This window comes from Lytechinus pictus, chromosome 15 (genome assembly GCF_037042905.1).
Source record: "Lytechinus pictus isolate F3 Inbred chromosome 15, Lp3.0, whole genome shotgun sequence".
Lineage (NCBI taxonomy): Eukaryota > Metazoa > Echinodermata > Echinoidea > Temnopleuroida > Toxopneustidae > Lytechinus > Lytechinus pictus.
This window is the reverse complement of record NC_087259.1, coordinates 25829023-25852594: the sequence shown is the minus strand read 5'-3', so window position 1 is coordinate 25852594 and position 23572 is coordinate 25829023. Positions and strand designations below refer to the sequence as shown.

Here is a 23572-nt window from a genome sequence, read left to right as displayed (position 1 = left end):
AATACAGTTAACTATCAGCTTTAAACTTTGTGGCAAACAGTTGTAGGGCGATTCCATATGTGTCGTACAGGACATTTTGACAACAATTTCCTAGCCATATGCTTGAGCAATAAAATATTCTTTTTTTTCTTTGATAAAGCTATAGTGGATAGTCATGTGAAAAAATAATAACCAACACAAAAAAAATGATTATGGGTAAATTATAGGTGAAAATGTGTGTCGTACGGCTCGCAGAAATGTTCCGTATGACACGCAACATTTTAAGCTCTAATTCACCTATGGACAACATATTTTTGTTGTTTGTCAGTTTTTTTGCATGTCTACCCAGTAGTACTTTAATATTACCACAAAGCAAATTGAAGTTCTTCGTTCGTTTGGACAGCAGGTTGAAAAATGTTGTGAAAATGGCTGATTTTTCTAGCATGGAATCGCCCTGAAGACCCATGTCCATTGCACAAAATAACACAATCATTACAGTAATAAGTTATATTTATTTGGTGAATCCACCCTTGAAATTGAATTGCTTGAATAATGCGGTAGTATTGTCCTGAATGAAAAAGTTATAATGAGCTGTAAAGTTTGCCCCAGGGCTTAATGTCTCCCACTTTTTATTGTAAGTTTAAACAGATAACGAGGAGTCTTAGTTTGTAATAATAATAATAATAAAGAGAAATTCCAGTAGTTGCAGTAAACACTGATTTCATGAGAAAGTCTGTAAAACCAGGCTTAATTGTCAGTATATCATCGAGGATCTAGATCTGGTACAGTTACATAAACTGAACTTTGTGAAATCTTGAAATCTACGCTGAAAAATGTTCAGACTGAACTTCCCCAACACAGATAAGCGCACGTGGGACAGTGTATAATTATTGCTTTGAGCGTCGGGCCCGACGCTCTACCCGAATCCTGTGCTTATTTGCTGATTTCTCAGCAATTACACAATTTCTTCCAGAATCCTTTGGCACATGCGTTTTATTTATACAAACAGACACTTTGGTGGTCATTTCATTGGATTCTGTACGAACTCATTTTGATATCGTTACCAAAACTAGCATTTACCTTTATAAACATTAATTTGTAAAGCGCAGCTTTTACATGTATATGGATATATTCAGCTGAGCTTGTTCAGAGCTGTAATGTATCCATAGTGATGCTAATAGAAAAAAACTATCAATTATTTTGGTACGATAAATGCTTCTTAGCAATGTTTAATATTTAATGATAATGCTCCATATCAAGAATTCTAGATATAAAGAATTGCCAATTGTCTACAGCACAATAAGATTACTTGATATAAAGTAATAAAATTACATGGATTGCCATACGTATGTTGAAATAGACTGTCTAAATCAGCCAGGCATGACAACTCCTTAGGACAGGCCTGCCATAGGAAAATGGTAGACCAGGGCCCAGTAACACAGGGTTAGTGATGATTTGTTAATTTGAAAGAACAATTCTGATTGGTTCCTAGGCGGTCTACTGAACAAAATGCGCATGCAACGATGATCTTGATAGGCCATTTCATTTAATGATTAATTGCTAACCTTTGTGTTACAGTGCCATAGCTAAGAAATGATATTTGTAGCATGATCCATGATGCTCTTCATTTTACACTGATTTGAAGGATGGGGTTTTCATGAAACATTTATTATAATTACCTTAATAATTGATGCTTTTTCAATTAGCATCGCCATGGATACGATACAAACTAAGGCTCCTTCCTAGTTCTCTGTTTACTTGCTTTGTTTCACTTTAGACTTGTACATGGAACCCATGTTTATGTACACTTGCAAATTTACAGCCATATTCTATAGGGGCAGAGCCCTTAAGATCCTCTAACAAGGAGTAATGCCTCACCAAAGGGTATATTCACAGTTTTCATATCTAGTGAGAGTCATCTATTCTAAAACTCAACATCAGCTTCAGATATCCTACGTTTTTTCCCGAAGACATATAAAGAAAAATGTTTAGAATACATTTCTCAGGTTCAAACTGGTTTAGAATCCGGACTACAGTGATATAAGAATTTATGGAATTTATGAGAAAATAAATAAGAGATACAAGCATGTAGATTGTTCCTGCAGTACATGTATGTAGCACTTTATTTTATCATCTTGAGTACATTGTTTAACAATATCTTTTCAAAATGGTTCATAACAGTTGATGTATTCCTTGAATATTTGGCAAGAGCAGTAATGCAGTGTGGAGATAAGCTAAGTTTTTTTTTTCCATCCATTTTAATATATTTCATTGTCCTTAGGCTCATTCTAAAAAAAATGTCACAATTCAAGAAAAAAATCATAACTCAACCATGGATCTTTTGGCCCTTGTCCCCACACTCATGCAAGAATGAACACAGATCGAAAAAAGCTGCACTCTGCTTATACTTTTGGTGACCAGCAACTCCCTGATCCGAATATAAATGCAGATTAGAAATGATTTTGTTATAGATGATAATGATGTTCAAACTTGTTCACATTTTCAAGCCAAAGCATTCCTTACCACCAAGCAGTGTTCTTAATGGCCATCCATGTTATTGCTCAAACAAAATCTCATAGAAGCCATGCAAGATATATCCAAATATAAATGCAAATTACAAATGTTTGTGTCATGGATGTTGATGTTATTGAGTATTAACAAATTGCTTGCATTTTCAAGCTAAAGCATCACTGGCCACAAAGCACATATTTGGTGCAAAGGCCATCCGTCCATCCATGTAAGTTTTTAAAAATCTAACAGAAAGCATGCAAGATTGCAAGAGATGGATGGAACAATGAATTGTGACATTTTTCTCAGAACGACCCTTTAGGATCCCCAAATTATCTTGAGACAGTTTCCTGAAAGGGCTTGTTGAATATTTTATCTGACAGCCACTGTAGTCACAAGGAAGTTGTCAAAACTGACAATTCATCTGACAAAAATATTTTGATAAATCACTCTTGATGGACAGGAAAATCGTGATTCCTTGGCAAGTCTTATTTCTTGGAAGTATTTCCATTGGTCAGTGCTAATGCTTCCTGACTCTCTGACTTGAAGCACACCTGCAATGAAAGTGAAAGACATGAGGGAGATGGTCAACTTTGCTTGCATTTTTTCTTATAAATCCCCCCCCCCCTCACCTGATAATACTTGAGTGTATATCGACTGTTTGCTTTATCTCGCTCTTAAGTCTCAAGATTGTCTGCAAGGTAGATATGAGTACTTTCAGTTGCATTTTAATCTATTTATTCATGCTGGGATATTTAATTAACAATTATAATTATGTTTCTGTTTATGATAACTCCCGTAAGAACTCGGCAGGACAGCATTTTGCTGGTAAACGCCAAGCTGGTATATAACCAATTACCTAGGAAACATTTTATGTTACATGTTGAATGTTTTAACATTGTCTTTTTGATCCTATGGTTTCAAATTATTTGATTTATATTTCATATATTATTCATTTGATCAAGACAATTACATTAGGGGCAGGGGTGCCCCAATTGTTTTTAGAATGGTGGGTGGAAAGGGATGGGAGGAAAAATAAGAAAAGGAATAAAAGGAGAAAAACTGCAAAAAATCTTTGAAGTATTTTTTTCAAAAGTCATGTCATTACCCCTGTTATTTTGTTAACTGACAAGTTCTTGGTCCTATTACGTACAAGATACAATTTTATGATCAAGTGTAACTGTAAATCTAAATGTAAATGTAAATATTCAATTCTAGCTCTCTATGTTACACCTACAAGATAACATATGAGATAAAAGGCTACAAGTGTCTTACCGCTTGGCATACTGAAGCCTTGTTAACCTGTGCTGTCTCAGCCTTGCATGGTTTCTGTGGAATAGAGATATGAAACATCTTCCCAGTCTTGCCTTTCTGATCTTGTCCCCCATCAGGTACTGTCTTTGTAACATTCTCTCTGAACGTTGAAGATGCAGGTGGCTCGAGAGAAATAAATCGTTTTCTTGAGAAGCCAGCTTCAGCTTCAAAGTCTTTGTTGGACATCTTGGCGGGGGATGAGTTGAAGCGAGCTTGGATGCTCTTGAACGCAGGAGCGTTGACAAACTGACGTTTTCCAAGAGATGGGTTAGCGGAATGCGACGATCGCTGGTGATTTGTGGCCGAGTTCAAGCGTTGGCCACGAACACCAAGCCCATTGGCGATGGCTACGTTGGAAGGAAGGCCTGTTTGTTCGGCAAAACTAGAGATTTCGTTGGTTGGTGATGTCATGGAGATTGGTTTTGTTGATTTGTAGAGCGCTGGTCCGCTGTGATGTCTTGGACCCATCCCATGTTTATTTGTGCTTTCCATCGATTTCTGTTGCAGCAGAAAAAAATTGTTTGACTGGGTTAAAAACTTGGTTAAAGGTATTTTTTCTGTAGCATTGCATTTAAATTTTGTAATGGATCGACTGCACTTTTAGACGTGGTTACTAAAGAAGTTTTAAGTCAATAGTTTGCTTTTTATGCACCATATAGTTGTAAGCTGAAATATTATACGATTAAGCTACTCTTTAGGGGCGGGGTTCTCATCAATGTTTTGATATCATTTTCTTCTTCCTGGTTATAGGCCCATTTGCCATTACAAATAACGAAACTGCCCCTTAAAATCGTTTTGCAGGACCAAAATCCAGTTAAAACCAATTAAGGCAAAACCAATTGAAACCAGTTGGCCAACTGGTTTCAATAGGGAAATTGGAACAACTGGTTCCAATTGAAAACCAGTTGCCAATTGGTTCCAGTTAAAACCAATTGGGCAACTGGAACCAGTTGGCAATTGGTGTCGATTGGTTCCAGTTGGTCCAATTTCCCTATTAAAACCAATTGAAGGCAACTGGTTTCAATTGGTTCCAGTTGAAACCAATTGGAGGCAACTGGTTTCAACTGGAACCAGTTGAAACCAATTGGTTTCCAACTGGATCCAATTGGAACTTCCAGTTGGAATAAACTTAATTAGTTACAAATTAATTAGCATATGCACTAACTATTGCTCATGCCAACATAGAAGCAGTGTTATATATCTATTAATACCAATGTAAAGGGCATTGATAAAATACAGACTTTCATATGTATATATTTATATGGAAGATCTTCAAATATATGTATTTTTATTTGATGTAATTTGGTAACAGTTAGTGGTGTACTAATTATCCTTTAATCTGTTTTAATTATAATCTATAACATTTATGAACATGGTTTTCACTGCTAAGTATTCTAAATACTTATCTTTAAAAAGTGTGGTACTTGAAATTGAAAAGAATTAAATAGATACATTGTTAATGATGATGAATCTCATAAAACATTAATCTGTGCACACTGGCAGATAATATGCAAATTAACTGGTTTCAATTGGATCCAGTTGGGTAACTGGAAAATTTCCAATTGGAAACCAATTGGAAATCATTTCCAGTTACCCAACTGGTTCCAGTTTTATTTCCAGTTACCCAACTGGTTCCAATTAGAATTCATTTCCAGTTACCCATCTTTCCAGTTAGAAGTCATCTCCAGTTACCCAATTCAACCAATTGGTACCAGTTAGGATTTCCAGTTACACAATTGCATGGTTCATGTTAGGATTTCCAGTTACCCAACTGGTTCCAGTTAGAAATCATTTCCAGTTGGAAGTCATTTCCAGTTACCCAACTGGTTCCAGTTAGGATTTCCAGTTGCCCAACTGGTTCCAGTTGGGATTTCCAGTTGCCCAACTGGTTCCAGTTGAGACTTCCAGTTACTCAACTGGTTCCAGTTAGAAATAATTTCCAATTGGAAGTCATTTCCAGTTACCCAATTGGTTCCAGTTAGGATTTCCAGTTGCCCAACTGGTTTCAATTGGTTTCAATTTCAATTGTTAAATTCCAGTTAAAACCAATTGAAACCAGTTAAAACCAATTGAAACCAGTTGGAAATCCAACTGGTTTCAATTGGATTTTGGTCCTGGGTGTGTAGGTTTTTTTGTGCAATTAACCTTGAAAGATAAAATTGAGATGATTTAGAAATTAAAAAGGTGGGTTAAGAGTAAGAGAGCGAATGTTGTGAGAAACAAGTATATTAAAAAAAATTACTGTTACCTGTCTGCCAGCAAGTCTAAGATAATGGGCTGCTTGTAGCAAGTGGGAGTAGAAATCTCGAAATGCTGACCCTTCTGATGACGTCACACCATTACCCTGGTAACCATAGCAACTATCATCAAGTGTAATCCCAGTGGAAAAGTTTCCTGCCATACCGCTGTAAAAGGAATGACGTACAAAACTATATCAATATTTTGAACAAACACAATAATGATGAATAATTATATTTGGTTCTGCATAGCACTCATGTTTTCAGATACGACACTCTTCGGTAATGTGAACTGGACTTGTCAGTAAATTTGTATTTAGACTCTCATTGTTTTTCATGAAACTTGTTACAAAGACATTATTTAGCTCAAGTTAGATTGCTCTGCGATAAACTCCATCATGCTAGAATGTGTATGATATTATACACATGCATAGCGTTATTTAACTCAAGTCATCCATTCACTCTTGAAAAGTATTGATCAAGATTATGTTGATAAATACGTGTCCGACCGCACAAAGTGGTCAAAATCGACTTAATTACCTTTTCAAATCCTTCAAATGTTGTGTTGATTTTAGCGATTTTTTTTTTCGTGGTCGGACACAATATTCACCAACAAATTGGCCATTTTGACAAATCTTTTTCAAAGTGTGAAGCCTAAAATCCTCTCCGAGTCTCTGAAGGTCAGAGGCAATGTCGCCTAGAAAACATTAAAATGTTCCATCCTTTTTAATTTTAGATTTTAAGTTTGTAATTTAGAATTTACACAACCGTTCTAATTGTACAAAAAACAACAACATAAGCCTACTATACATTTTGAAAACACTTCAAGCGGAAAAATCGACTCTCGCGTAACATCAAAACCAAGTAGAAGACAGTGTTTATATTCTAGAACATAACAATTTGACTTGACATATAATAATATCTGCAATACCTGAAATTCCACTAAGCCCGGCACAGAATAATAACCATGTTTTGTTGTTGTTACCATGGTTACATTACGTTCCATAAACAATTTACAAAAATACATTGAAATACATAAATCATGGAAAGAACTCACTTTTGTTTTCATTAACATAATTTCGTTCAAATTTGATGGTCCTTTAAAAACCAAAATAATTTCCTGAAAATATACTCCCAAAAACAGAGCGCATACACAAATTGCATTGCATTGAAAATAAGAAAATTCATCATAGATTATAAAGAAAAATAAAGTACGAGTAAACAACAATGACGACATTGATTTTATTGAAACAGTCTTTGTCATATCTTTTCTTTAAAAAAAAACATTATCTATAGGTACTATGACACTCTTCCAAACTCTCTTATTCTATTTATTTCCTTGTGCGCATCGGAAGAAAATATTTTTTAAATCGTTAGCGCTATATAAATATATTATTATTAGCATTATAATTATAATCATTATTATTGTCATTATTGTTGTTGTTATTATTATCATTATTATTATTATATTCACTTTATTAGAGATTCTCTAAAATTATTTTGCTTCTGAAGCAAATAATTTTAATGATCTTTTATATCAGCTCGAGATAGTTTAACTGATTCCAATAATAACCACTTTTTCTACTTTCATTCATATCAACTCACCTGTATAGCTGATGTGAAGGGCGTGTTAAAGTAATGTTAAGCACAAAAAATACAAATTAATAATGTCATATTTGTTAAATATTAATGGAACACAAGACATTAGGAACTTAACTGTTTTACATTAGTATGACAGGTAAAACATTCATACATGTATATTATTTGGATTTCATTTTGTGATAATTTAGAAATATCTATGATCGAGGTACCATAGTTGTTGATGTTTGTGAAGATTCACATTATCATTTTGTCAACGCGCAACTCCAATTCAATATAATATCTCATTTGACTGAAATTTTCACATTTATTATTTAGGCAATAACAGTAAAACTACATAAAACATCTAGATCACGAATTAACTGTACTCAACAGTACCGTATCCATTTAACAAAGACTACAAATGAGATGTTTCCCACTACACCTATTAAACTTAAACCCTTAATTATCACATCACTCCTGAAAGAGAAATCTGAGTTTTTCACAACAATCATCATTCAACCACAGAAGAGAACTAAAGAGAGACAAGAAAAAAAAATGAAAAATAGAAGATAGAAAAAGAAACGTGTAAATATGGTTTTCACAAAAGCATGGTAAATTATATAACCGACATCCCGTGAAAGGCGTGTAATTTTCAACACCAGATGGGGCACAGTTAATGTCGGAGAACTTACAACGGTTTCGTGAAACTCTACCCAGATAAAAAGAGGGGAAATGCTACCTCTCAAAAACTACAGCAAACAAAAGAGTGTGTCAACTCCGAGAATAGCCGAAAAGAGGAAGGACAGAAGGAGGATAAGATCTTATCTATTATATTTACTAGAGATGTAAAGTTTTGACTACTACCAAGGAGCTTGAAGCTCCTTGCTACTACTAATGGTTTTCCTACCGATCTTCGATTTCACTGAGCTCTTCATCAATCGCCCTCAGCAAAGTGTTTTTGCTTAAACGAGTCACGTGACTGAGAGGTTTGTTTTGTGGATGGAAAAGTAAGAAAATGAAAACGAATACATTTGCATTATTCATCATCAACATAAACTTCTGACTAAGATCAATATGATTGTTGATTGTCTACCAAAGAAATAAAACTTCTTTTTAAATTTTTGGTTAAATTTGCATTAATTAAAGTATGAACTTTGCATTTTAAATATTGATTTTAGTTTCTTGGTCTGTTATAGCGTTTACAATACTTCGTAATATCCGTGAAGCAATTTAAAAAAACACGTCAGCTTGAAAGATAAAGTGTCAAAACGGACAATTGTTTTAAGAAAGGAGAAAAAAAGTGTTAATTCTACTATCCACCAAGAGCAAAAGTATTTCATTTCCTCCACATTAATTTCCATCAATGAATCAAACTTGAGATTAGAGATTCCGGCTTCATTTTGAATACCCAAGCACCAATCGTGAATTGTTCTGAAGGAGTATTCTAGAAGCATTTATTTATAGTATAGTTTGGACGAGATGTTTTCCCCAGTTTTATGTACGTTGAGAGAGCACAATCAAACACTTGTCAATTTCAAACAAATTATAAACTGGGATAAAAGTGTGGTACCGGGTGTGTGTGTGGTGTTTAGAGACACCGAGTTGTGGGGAAGGTGGAACACACGTGATCAGTGACGTCATGTAATGTGTAGCCAATCACTGGGTGGGTTGAGATCAAAAGAAGTGTCTTTTAGAGGCGGATGAATATTACCCGACGGTCTGTTCGCACTGCTTGTGTCCTTGCGTGCATGTAACTATAATGTTGTGCCATCGTTAATTCATGACATATTCGGTGATCATAATCACACCATGATTTTATCATGAGAGGTAAAGAAAAGATGTCTTCTCATGTTTTCTTCACCCTCCCTTCCTTCAGGTTACCCCCCCCCCCCCGCCCCCTTCTCCCTCTCCATCTCATTCTCTTTATCTTTCATCCCCTCTCACAACACACAAACTCCTTACTTTCTCAAATTATCTATTATCTATTCGATCATCTTTCTCGTATTCTTAACGCCCCATGATCAGCCATTAAAGCACTTCTCTGTAATGTAATATCCATGATGTTAGGGGGCTTGGCAGAATGCCAATCGATTTCTACAGTAGATTTTCAAAAGAAACAAAAATCAATTGGACTGCCCTTCTTAAAACATATGAATACAATCTATAAAATATACACCGTTAAAATACTTTGAATACAGCTGTAAAGGCATACACAGAATCGACCTCCAATTAGTCTCAGGCCACATTGGAAACAGATAATGGTCACCGATGTAATGAACGATAACAATATTATTTCTACGTATGACTTAACTCCCAATATGTTTTTTAGCCACCAGAAATGAAAATGATTGTTTTCATGTGGTAAAGCCAATGTGGAATGCAGTTGTTGGAATAAAGAATGACAAGTATAATTAATGTACTTCTCAGAAATTATCAATTCGATAATGATTCTTCCTTATTAATATCTTTAAGTACAACAGAATAGACCAAATTTAGTTGGTATGTGCAAAACACTCGACTTTTTTCGAATTAGATTTCCAAACTAGTCAGAATGAGATAATGGTCAAATAGTGGATTATGATATTAATGTGACTTTTAGAAGTGAATACTGGGGACCGTTTCGTCAACATTTTTGTCTGACAAGTTGTCAGATCTGGGCCCCGTCTAACAAAGAGTTGCGATTGATTCGATCAATCATAACTATGGACGGCCAGCAACGTCAACAACTATTATGCACGTTTGTTCAAAATATTTTCTATGATGTATATTCATGCATTCAATGTATTCTTGAAAATGCACTATGCTTCTCTTTGTTTACAAAGGATATTGTGCAAATTTTCTGTAGAAAAAAATATGACACTGATGGATTTCCATTGAGTTACGATTGATTGGATCAATCGTAACTCTTTGTAAGACGGGGCCCTGACAACTTTCCTTGATTCTAATTATCTGAGGAGGACAGTTCCTAGTGTAACTGTCGGATAAAACAGGACTTTTCGGATCAAATGTCTGACAAGTCCTTTCACGAAACGCTCCTCTGGAATCGGAATACCCTGCAAATTCTCTGATAAAATTTTTCATTTCATGATTTTAAATCCAAGTTAAGGATTATCAAAGGCGTTTTTCTTCGCACTGAACTTTAATCATAAGAATTGATATCATTGGGTGATTTAAAGGGGCTTTAGAATTAAGGTGCTGATTAATTATTACGGCATGATGACCAGCGATGGCCGTCTTGACCGTTCGGGTCCCCAGTATGCTTACACTGACGTGATATGACACTGGGCATGGCGGATCATAAATTCATTTTGATGCAGCCTTAGTACTTACGGAAGCTTTAAAGTGTCAACTTTACGAGATTAATTTTGTCATGTCAATTTAATAGCCTTTTAATTTCGACATAACGAGACACCTTATCTCGTAAACTCATATATTAACGACATATAACTTTTTGATATATAATTATGTCGGTTTGGCAAGGTAAGGTTATTCGCTGTGAGGGCATATAACTCTTTTTTAATATAAGTCGACTTACTAGATAATATCGCCATGTCGCCATAAACATGTCAACATAATTCGGACTTTTCGCAATTACCAAGGGGAAACTCTCAATTCCTTTGAAATCACACTGAAGATCTGAGAGACTTTTGTCGAAAGTTGGTGGACCAGGACAGCATCGGAATCTCTTGACTCTGGACAACGACATATTTGCAGTTGTTCGTCCGGTGCAAATCTTCGGATGATCTGCTGTCCCACTAGTCCAGCAACTTTCGACAAAAGCCTCTCAGCTCCCAATTGTGATTTTAATTGCATTTTCAAAGGAATCGATGCGTTGTAGATTCCTGTAGTAAATGCGAAAAGTCTCTATTAAGGGAATTACATCGACATATTGCGAGATGAAACATATCGCGATCTCGTCAAGAAGATGGTACTTTAAAGCCTTCGTAAGTTGTAGATCGATCAAAAACCGTTATGACGATCAGGAGCAGTTCATGCAAGAGGGTCCTCCCGCCTTCATTTACTGAATCTGGTCGCTCTTGTGTGGCCAGCGAAAGGGGACTTAAAAAAATTCTCGAAAATTACTGGAATTACAATTAAGGATTTAAAAATTTTTATACTGATGACAGTGATGTTAATGATGATGATAATGATGTTATTTATGATGTTGTTACTGATTTGAGTGAGTGTGCATTCAGTTCGGTTACATGATTTCACTCTGATTTTTTACAATAGGTCTTATTACCTTTAGAATAATGAAGATACTCACCCAAAGGCGACTGGCAGAGTATGATTATCGGCTGTGGCAGGATACTGATTTGGTTTCCAAAGAGGATGTTGTCCACTAGGCGGACTACCGAACTGAGAGGTACTTTGGGTGACAGGTCCAGACGGCGCACCGGTTGGACTCGTCATCAACGGATTGTGATAGGTTGGTCTAAGACCTTTGTTCGACAAAGCAGTGGTTGATCCCGTACCGGTCGGCGTAGAGCTTTGAGGTTTCATTAACATTGCATCGTCCGTCGCTGGCAATTTGGCTGGGAAGTTCGACATGTCGCGGTCGCTCTCTGTTGATGATTTAGGTGCAGACGAAGGTACGGGTAGACGAGAACTAGGAATACCCATCCAATGACTGTAGACTTGACGCTTTCGGTTGGCAGCTTCCGTCAGCGAGCAATACCGCGGTAGGGTCGACACTGACTCATTTTGAACCGGTGAATTCTGTGATGACACTGCTTTTGGCAGAGTAGTTCCCGAAGAAACACTTGTTGCGTCTGTTCTACTCTGGTCACTTCTTGAGTCAGAGTTCTGTCGTTGACGCGATTGTGTATGACGCTGGCCATCATTTCTATCTGGCGATGACGCTGGTTGTAACTGAGCCGTTGTCAAACGCGACTCCTGCTGCGTGTGTGGGTTATCTACCTTGAAACCTGCTTCAGCAGAGGCATCTCCTGCATAATAAATACTTCTCTTGCGTCCACAAGAAGTGTCGTGAGCAGCCAACTTTTCCAAAGGTCCTCCACATGTGTGGTACCTACGATATTGCTCCATGTATTTCTTAGGATTGTGGTAATGTCGAAATTCGAATTCCATCGTCAAGGCTTTCATTCGACTAGCCACTCTGGAATTTAATGACAACCGTCGCACCTGCGCTTCCAGATCGCTTTTCGTACCCTTTGTCCTTTGACCATTCTTTCCTTGTGACGGCGCCACACGTCTGTATTGCACTTTGGGGTCTGGCACCCACCCGCAGAGGTCATCAAGGTATTTGGCAAGATGGTGAGATATCGTTCTGGCATCCCAAGAGAAGTCAGGCTCTGGGATGTCGTCATCTTCGAGTTCGAACTCGTGGAGTGCCCTTGAAATGGTGCGATCGCGGACGAACGAGGGACATTCGACTTCAGCATTTTCTTCTTCCTCTTCGCTTGATTGTTCCGTGGGTCTTTGAGGATGGTGAATCGGTGAGACTGGGACACTTGGTGATGAGGACGATTCAGAAGAGGATGTCGATGATGAGCTGCTCGACGACGCCGAGTCTGTCCTTGCTGATATAGCTGTCATGATTGCTTATACTCCTAATTTCTTTCGACTACCTGTGAAAAAAAAATAGATAAGACAACAGTCACCAAAGGCGTGAGGAATAATTTCACCCAATTTGCCAAGTGGCACGATGTTAGGTTAGGTTAGGTTAGGGGGGGGGGGGGAGTGAAAGACAAAATTGAGAGAGATAGAGATACCGAGGTGAGTCACTGATTGAGCGCGCTCGGCAGCCAGGTCGGTATAGGAACTACTCATTTACCTTCAATTGAATTTTGAGAGAAATTTATCACATTACCTTCACACATTATGACAGAATGACGCCTTTTGAATGAAAAATTTACCCGTGCGAAGAGTGGAAGCTCTGATAAATCATTAAATGGAGAGAGAATCAAGGTGTCTCATGATACTTGAATCTGCTCAATCGTGAGCCTTTTAATGACGAAGGCATTCGAAAGTATGAAGGAATTTTGATTTGAGGATTTAAAACCTATTCTACCGCCCAACGTACCTTTCAGAGGTGCCAACAATAAGGCCTATATACCCCCCCCCCCTTGCATAGACGAGCAATAATGTTTCTTTCAAACTTTGTCTTAATGGATTATTTTATCATGACTGTTTACAGGGCTGGATCTAGCACTGTTCAATAGGGGTGCTGGAAAATAAAATTATCCACATGTTCACCAATCGGCTGCTCGTGCATAGCCGTATATAGCCATAAACCAAGTTGTATATAGGGGTGGGGGAATCAGCAAAGTAATTTGATCCTGGAATGAATGTCACTAAATCGTGATTTTAATACCAACATCAGAACCCAACACCATTCTGAAATCAGCCAATAAATTTATATTCATGTCACTAGCTATAAAGGCGAAGGTCGATCGCCAACTGTTTGATCGTTATTATGAGACTTTATGTCATTTTCTATTATGCATGTCGAGCTATGTTTATATAAACTATAATAGCAAATAATGAATCGTTGTGTTATTTGTATGATCCCATCAAAGTCCTTGTTTGGGTCAATAAACACGCATAGGCCTACAAAAACTATTCAGAGCACCAGAGCATTGTGCATAGGAAGAGTCAGGCACGGATCCTTGGGGCGGATACCCCCCCCCCCCCCCCATCAAGAGAGAAGGAAAAGAAGAGGATGGGAAAGAAAAGGATAAGACTATAGTGTAATTTCACTATCGATGGGGTGCGAAATTAAAAATCATCGATCGTGATATGCATGAGGGTAACTTTTGGTAGCGTATATTTTACTTTTCAATCACTAGAAATAGTCGCATTTCATATTGCGTATTGGAAAGTTAAACAACAATGTCCAACTTTTAGGTAATTAGATATTGAACCTCGCTGTTCAACAATTTTGTTGAAAATGTCGGATTAGTATACAAATAAGGTTGTATTATAAAGCGAATTCGTGGTATGCTGTGTAAATGAAGTATACGCCTTTCCCTGATTAAGAATTTATGAACAGATACACGAGTGGGAAGCAGGTTTTTTCCAGTGTGATGCAATGTGAGTATAGTGGTCACAGTTCAAACAATTTTAAGTTATGTGCATTTTCTGATTTGCATCTGCTCTTTAATAGTGTCTAAAGATTTGTTTTATCTAAATATTCTCATATTATAATTAAATACCCCTCCCCTACCGATCCCAAGAATGACAGACCATGTCTATATACCATCACGACTATAAATGCTAATGTGTTAGGGATTAATGTTTGGAAAGTACATTATCATGTTGTTCAGTGCATATCGATGGAAAGAAGCAAGTCGGTCTGTATATACGCTCTGGGTATAATCATGAGGGTCCACTGGAAGCCGTATACATTCGTAATATAGTTCGATTATTATATCAAATGATATGAACTATACAGAACTTGCATCCCTTTTAAACATGTTTAATAAATCGTATTATAAAGATGTATAATTATATTCAGGTCAATAAAGGACTAAAAACATGTTTAATCATTTCATTGGCGTCGCCATCCATCATGATTATATAAAAGAATATACAGTACTTACATTGCTTTGTTAGTTTGCCTTCATCACTTCACAATCATTTTATATTTCATCAGGTGTATACACAAGAACTGAAGAACTTGGATGTAGGTGCGTCACATTGGTCTATATTTATAACGAAGTTCTTCCACAAAGATATACGAGAATTGTACTTGTCGGGAAACTTTTTCAATCCCTCGTGTCTGCATATAAAACCAACACTGAGTTTTACAGCCAACCATACACCATGCTAACACAGGTCATAAATGTCAACCATCGACCTCGGTCACGTACAACGTCGACTTGCTTCCGAGAGGAAAAAAAGAACAATCTTGTGAACAGGTGATGAAGCAAGTGATGTACCTAGCTCGGAGGTATTACATCCTTCGTCGTACAGATTCCCATCGAGCAAAGCCAGATACCTGAGTATGGAGCCTCGAATAGTTACCTCTTCCAAATGCACCGCTGGCTGTGCATCACCCATGGCAACTCCCGATCGAGGTACTCTTTGAATCTAACCGATCTCTTTTGTCGGGTGTCCAGTTTTACAGCGGACAATCAATCGATGAGGCTGCTGGAGCAGTCGATGAATTATCTTTACAAGGAAGCTGCCATTGACTGTATAGTTAGCTTTATGACAAATCGAAGTGTCCTATGTTTATATACATATATATCAAGGTGAAATCGGATTACAACGCCAACTCCCTATAGGGATGTATAGGGTTTCAGTGAAGTACACAAACGGTTTGGTTACTCTCTTTTAATATCAATTTTCCAGCAAGGGCCGGGGGTCTAGCTCGGCCCGAAGGTCCCATCACTTGTTTGTAAACTGTCTATGAAACCTTTATGACGTATTATATATTGATAGGACAAGAGACTGAAAAGTCGCTATTGTTAAGTTATTTGAAGGGGGTCTGATGTCACCATTCACTTGTTAATCCGATAATACCATTGTCGCGTATGAACGCTTTCGGGATTGTGTATTTTATTTGCGATGTTCAGCTTTATAGCCAGTATGGATGCATGAATTGCGTATAACTCCCATGAGCTATAATTAGACAGGGCAAGCTGACTCTCTACTAAGATTGAAACAGAAATATGCATTTCTGAATCTCTACCGCTGTCCACACTCATGTGTTGCTGTGACGAATTTCCCCCAAGGTGAACAAAATATCTGGGGTACTTTCCGGGGTATTTTATAAATTGCATTCGGTGCTATTTGTTTCGAAGATTGCGAGCTAACTTATACCACAACACAGACTAATCATTTTATAATTTCACTGTTCATTTTGTAATGAATTTGCTCCAGAGAGAATTGCTCCGCTCTAAATTCCACACACTAATGAATGATCGACCCCCCAGGTGATCGTCCAACTTCAGCCCTCTGTTTAACTACCCTACCCAAAACCTAAACGTGTATACCTAGCATAAAACCCTGTTGCAACCCTAACCCTATAAAACACCCTACTAGACGAAATATAGCCCGGAGAAATCATCGCAGGAACAAATGTCGTGTATGTTCACCAATGTAAAATCAATATGTAGTATTCGATAAAAAAAAAAGGGCCTGCAAGTACAACTATTAAACACACTGCATGTAAAATATAAAGGACACACCCATCTATAAAAATCCCATCATTACGTCAATGATTTCATAATAATACACTAGTAAAAATCAATCAAAACTATAGAGAGAAGTATCATGTTCGTTGAGTAAAATAACGCATGCTAACGGTTTGAATTTTTAAGAATATATATGACTTTTATGTTTAGAACGATATTTACACTACTTCGTCCTCATTATCGAAATACGGTACTTTTTGCTGTGGATAATTTTGTTTCTCATCTCACTTGGGCGATTACAGAAACCAATGTCGTACTTTTTAGTAATCATCGCATTCAGCTGTGTTTTTACATTTCTTACCCAAAAATTTCAAAGCTATGGTATGAAATATATGGTTAAATAAATTGAACGAGTTGTATATCTCAGTCAGTATTTAATAATAACAATGATGATAATAGTAATAGTAACAGATTCTGCAGAATGTCCGAAGTGCAATTAACGAAAAAAAAATGCAATGGTATATTAAAGAAGGAATACATGAATTGACTATACTGAGAAGAGGAAGCAACAAAATGCGCCTCATGCCTCTTAATAATTGGATCAAGAAAGGGGAAGAGAAAGGAAAGGGGATACAAGTGCAAAGGAAGGAAAAGGAGAGATATAAAAATGGGGGTATAGAGGGGAGGGCTCGGTGTAAAAATGGCAGAGGTAAAAATGGCAGAGGTAAAAATGGCAAAGGTAAAATTGGCAGAGGTAAAAATGGAAAAGGTAAAAATGGCAGCGATAATTATGGCAGAGGTAAAACTCGCTGAGGTAAAATTAACAGAGGTATAAATGGCCAGTCTTAAGCCCCCATGCCCAAAAATCAAAAAGCCCCCCCCCCCCCCCATCTACAGTAGATTAAATAAGAAAGGTTCTGAGAAGAAGATAAGAATTATAATGTTGGACTAATGGAAAGGGTTACATTTTTAAATCATACTTTAGATCTTCTGCACCAAATTGATAACAAACATCTGAGTTCACTTGGTATTTCTTTTTCTTTTTCCTTGACTTACATGCACGACCTTCTCATGTCAAATCGCTCTTCAAATTTGAAGCACACTTTGTATCCCAAGTATTGTACTTAATTTGAGGGGAAATTCACCCTGACATAAAGTTTATTGTAAAAATAGCAGAAAGTAATTAAAATGATATTGGTGAGGGTTTTAGGGAATCCAACAAAGATTTAAAAAGCTATTAGAATTTTATATTTTAATGGTGACGTCATTTGCGAGCAGTTTTTCCCATATATGGTGTGATAAAAATATCAATGAAATGTCATTAAAAAATCAAAATGGTTTTTATTGTACCTTAAGGCTTAAGTATATCAACCTACAAATCATTTCACATTCGCTCCGGAAAGATTTTTTTAGCAATCATGAACCACTGATTAAAAAATTGAAAAGTATACATTTTGGCGCATAAAATACGGGGCAGCTGCTCGTATATGACGTCATAGATCAAAAACTCAAACTTCTAATAGCTTTCATAGTCTTTGATGGGGTTTCCGCAAAGCTTCACCAAAATATTTTTTTTGCTATTTTTACAGTAAACCATTTGTCAGGGTGAGCTTCCCCTTTAACACGTCGATAGAATGGTACCTAAGAAACGCCTATAAATTTAAGTCTCTTATTCGCTACACATTTCCAAATTCATGCGGTAACCGTTACCATAGAAACTAGTTCAGGAACCTGACATCGACTTATGACTTGCTGCAATGAGGTATTGCTCTGAAAATCTTAGCAATAATTGCTATTATTATATAATTTGCATTAAACTACATACGTATCATATCAATATCTATATTCGGATCCATTATGATGTTAAAATATGGAAAATTACTTTTATTACAAAACGTCTTGTTATTTTTCTGTTATCCAAGTTATGCAAATGGTTCGAAGAAATCCCGAACTTGTCTAAGATCAGTGTGTTAATGGTAGTGCACGTTGATGTTTACTTTGAAATTCATTTGGTATGTGCTGTTCTACTATACGAACTGGCCAAGATAAATCCTTTCATATCACTCACATTGAAATCATTTTGGCCTGAAAATGTTTAAGTTTAATCATATCAATGATAAAGTATAGACCCAAAATAATGAAAAAATCTAAATAATATCTAATCAGTTCATAATACTCATTTTGTCGATAGGAGTCCATTCAAGGTCAATAATTATGATTGATATTAACTGGAAATGCTCTGTCTTTTCCTTGTTGATGTAGCATGTCATGATCTATACCTCGGCCATTATTACCTCTGCCATTTTTATTTCTGCCATTATTACCTCTGCCATTTTTACCTCTGCCATTTTTACCTCTGCCATTTTTACCTCTGCCATTATTACATCTGCCATTTTTACCTCTGCCATTATTACCTCTGCCATTTTTACCTGGCACCGAGGGGAGGGGGGCAAGGAAGCAAGAATAAAAAAAGGGGAAAGGGGGATGGCAGGGGGACCGGGGGCAAAAATGGATGTTTAAAGGGGAATCCAACCCAAATACTAAGTTGTTTTTATTGGAAGAAAAAAAATCAGACACTGAGTACAAGGGTGAAATTAAGTTTGACAAAATCGGACAATTAACTATGAAAAAGTTATGAATTTTCAATAAAAGTTTTTAAAATTGTTTTTAAAAATTGGTAATTGCTATAGGTCTACCCATTGAGACTTCAAATTGACCGCATCATTGGTGATGTCATTGTGATGTAAAACAATCAAATTTTTTTTATTTATTTTCATTCTTCAACATAATACAAATAAATACAAGATAAATTATTTCAATTTAAATACAAGCATGAACAAAATTCAACATTGAATAAATGATATACATATTGTGAGCGGTTGAGCTTGTAATTCTCCCATTCACTTCAATCCATTAAACTGTTAAATTGTCGGGTTTTTTCAAAAGTTTTATTTTATTTGAAATTTACATAGTTTTAGGGATCTCATTATTAAAACTATCATAACTTTCTTATTGCTTGTCCAATTTCTTTCAAACTTTAACCATTCTGTTTAACCCGGATGGAGCACTATATATGGTTAAACTTTTTTTCTCCTTTCCCATGTAACATTTTATGACCAAGGTAGGATCCCCCTTTAACTGATGGGGGCACAGGATTGATTTCAGACGTAACCTAGCCAGGGTGCCGTGGTCGTGTGGTCTCAAGGCGCCTGACTAGACACGTGAAGGTCGGGATTCGATCCCACGCCTACCACGGCACATGCATATGCCCTTAAAAAGGTATATTCAACAGTGCTCTTTATCCTACATTAATTTTTTTAGTATAAGTAGATTATGACAAGTGAGAAGAACAACTTTCCCATAGGCCATGTACTAAATTATAAAGGATACGGTGGTTTTCTCTCAAGCACCTATTCCCCTAGGACAGTAATCCAAATTATATAACCAATGTATAAGCATAATGCTTCCTTAAAACGCTAAAGCATTCTTTGTAAATGCACTTCCCAGGATGCACTTTTTTTAAATGTTATTCTTAACTTGGTTCTCAAACAGTGCTGAAAAAGTTCCTTTTCAGGTCAGATATAAAGAAAAATCAGCTCGCGTTTATATAATTCTATTTGATGCGATACGGATCCTGTTAATGATTAAGTGCAGCCTTTAATAACCCCATATTCAGGTCTTGTGTTTACATAAAAGACCCCTCCCTTCATTCGTTCGTTGCAATTACGACGAATAATTTACAACCAATGCTCCCAAAGTTCCGACTTGCATAAATCCCCATCCAATCAAGGTACTGCTATTCCCTCCCAATCTCCATTCGTTAAGTTTACAGTACCTCCACCTGATAGAGTCCATAAGATGTATCTTAACTTGTGAGGCCTGTATTGTTCTATGTATTTGGCAGATACAAAAAAAAAATCGAAAATGTTATTTGCCAATTGCGTATAATTTTACAATTTTAAATTTGACATATACCTTTTCACCATTCTCAATAATAATCTAAGACATCATCCACGGTGCCGCATTATCATGATGATAGACACACTGACTCTTTGCTCCTCTCCACTCAAATTTCATCTCCATCTCAATATAAGATTTTGTTTGTTTGTTTGACAGTGCTCCTCCCATTAAACAATTATAACAACAAAAACAATAATAATAATAGTAATAATAATAACAATAACAACAACAACAACAATAATAATAATAATAAAAATATATAATAATAATAATAATCTTGGAGTGTTGGCCTATATCACAATTAGATAATGAATCACAGAAAACATAACAAATTACAATGAAAACCCGCAATAATGCGTCAAGTCTTTAAATACAATAATGATAAGTTGATTTATTAGCTCTCCTTTCACTTCATGATTATCGGCCGTATTATAGGAAGTCTCAATTATTAATCCTCACACTGAAAATGAACTGTAGGGGATCGGATTGTCAATAGAAGAATTGAATTGAATTTTTTTTATTACCAAATATCACTGTCAGGTACAATTACAAGGAATAGTACACCACATATAAACAAAACATTTGGTAATTGGAGCTAACATAATAGCAAGATGCTAATCGAGGTTAGCCCCAAATAATGTCATTATCATAGTTTAAACAATAAATTTAACTAAATCTCAATATTGTACATCAAATTCAATACTAATTCTACTTATACTGTTGCAGAAAATTTTCGATCATTTTCAATGAACATATTTACACTATTTACAAGAAAAAAATATCTTAATTATTCACAAAATCTTTATATACAATTATTTGTTTTCAGGCAGTATTTCACCATACCTAATTAATTATAATCTTCCAGTAGCATTAATTTTAACGATTTGCTAAATATCTTACGACTGGGGGTGTCTCTAACATTACTTGGCAGAAGATTCCATAAAGTAGGACCAGAAAATGAAATTGATTGTTTTCCCAAATTGGTATTATTTTTGTCAAGATTAACATTTCGCTTTTCTCTATTTCTTGTATTGTAAGGATGGTCTATAAATGAAAAATAATCAATAAAACTATGCGGCAACCGATTATATAAATACTCCTATCAAATATTGGTATTGTTTGAAAATATCGAGAATATTTAGATCATAAAATAAAGGAGCAGAGTGATAAGTATGATGGTTGAACGTCATTATTCTAGCTATTCGTTTTTGAAGTAATAATATAGGGTTCAGGGTTGTTTTGCACGTCCCACCCCATACTTCCAGACCATACGTTATATGTGGTAAAATAAACGAGTTGTATAACATAACTAAGATTCTCTTTGTTACATAATTCCTCAATCTATAAAGTATTCCAATTTTTTTGCTTAGCACATTGCAGACAATGTCAACCTGTTTCTTCCATGTAAGGTTTTTGTCGATACATATACCAAGAAATAATGTTGATTCAACACACTCTAATAAAGTTCCTTTCAGTGACAATTGTCCTGATATCATAATATTTTTTCGTCTATTTTTAAACAACATATATTTAGTTTTCGTAACATTGATTGTCAATTTGTTGGCATTGCACCATGCTATTATATTGTTTAAATTGAGACTAATTTCTGATAAATCAATATGTTGTTCATCACAATTGAAAATATTAAATAAATTTGAGTCATCCGCAAAAAGACGGAAATTGAAATGATTTGATGAGTTTGCCAGATCGTTTATATACAACAAGAACAAAGTAGGACCCAAAACTGATCCTTGTGGAATACCGCATGAAATCGACCTGTATTCGGAATTTACACCATCATAATTAACAAATTGCTTTCTGTTTCGTAAATAATCATTAAACCATTCTACTGCCTTACCACGAATGCCATAGTGTTCTAGTTTCTTAATGAGAATAGAATGATTAATCGTATCAAAAGCTTTAGCAAAATCGATGAATATTCCTACTGTCACCTTTCCTTCATCGGTATATCTTGTAATTTGATTAATCAGATTTATCAGTGAAAGTTTCGTACTGTATCCACTTCTAAAACCATATTGGTGTTTATACAATATTCCATTCTTTTCTATGAATTTCATCAATCGTACATTCACTAGTTTTTCAAATATTTTGCTAATCGCGGGTAAAATCGATATTGGTCTATAATTTTCAGGTAATTCTTTATCTCCCTTTTTGAAAACTGGTATAACTCTTGCAACTTTTAATTTTTCTGGAAAAATGCCTGTGGTAAATGATAGATTGAATATATGCGAAAGAGGTTTGCAAATACAATTCATAGCACGTATCAACAGTCGAACTGATATGTCATCATAGCCACTTGCTTTAGATTGATCAAGAGTGTATAACATTTCTTTAACTTCTGAACTTGTTATTGGCAGGAAGAAAAATGTTTGACTAATGTATGGACCCATGAACTCTCGGTAATTAACATTTGGCTTCTCAATTTTCTCAGCTAGATTTTTCCCAATAGTAGAGAAATAATTGTTGAGTGAATTTGCTATATCAATAGATGAAGTAATTTCGGAAGGTTCATTTTCTTGGTTAACAACTAATTTGTTAATTTTTGAATTCAGATTCGAGCCACTATTTTTATTCAAAAGTTCATTGATATGACTCCAAGTTTTCTTTGAATCTTTTTTGTCTGCTTCAAACTTATGTTCATAATGCATTTGCTTCGCTTTCCTTAAGACGGCTGTTAACTGATTTCTGTATTTTTTATATTTATTCAAACAATCTTTATTATAATTTGATTTTATAACTTGAGAAAAAAGTTTGTGCTTTGTCGATATTGAACGCTTAATACACCGTGTTATCCAGGGTTTATTTTTCTTTTTCTGTTTAACACATTTTGTCTCAATAGGAGCATGTTTATTACAAACAAATAAGAAC

General features: G+C 35.8%; 1 protein-coding gene across 2 annotated transcripts; it reads right to left on the bottom strand.

The window, feature by feature from the left end:
• Positions 1-132: 132 nt before the first annotated feature.
• On the bottom strand, positions 133-15994 carry LOC129277989 (uncharacterized). Of its 2 annotated transcripts, XM_054914179.2 has the most exons (6): positions 15185-15994; positions 11887-13210; positions 8527-8598; positions 6050-6206; positions 3763-4299; positions 474-3041 (listed from the first exon to the last, which is right to left on the bottom strand). In XM_054914179.2, exons 2-6 carry the CDS (start codon positions 13176-13178, stop codon positions 2976-2978), a joined length of 2124 nt encoding a protein of 707 aa, XP_054770154.2. In that variant the 5' UTR covers positions 13179-13210; positions 15185-15994; the 3' UTR covers positions 474-2975. The 2 variants fall into 2 exon arrangements, with proteins under 2 accessions (XP_063966262.1, XP_054770154.2); XM_064110192.1 differs by lacking the exon at positions 8527-8598 and having other exon boundaries at positions 133-3041; positions 15185-15991.
• Between the last annotated feature and the right edge of the window lie 7578 nt (positions 15995-23572).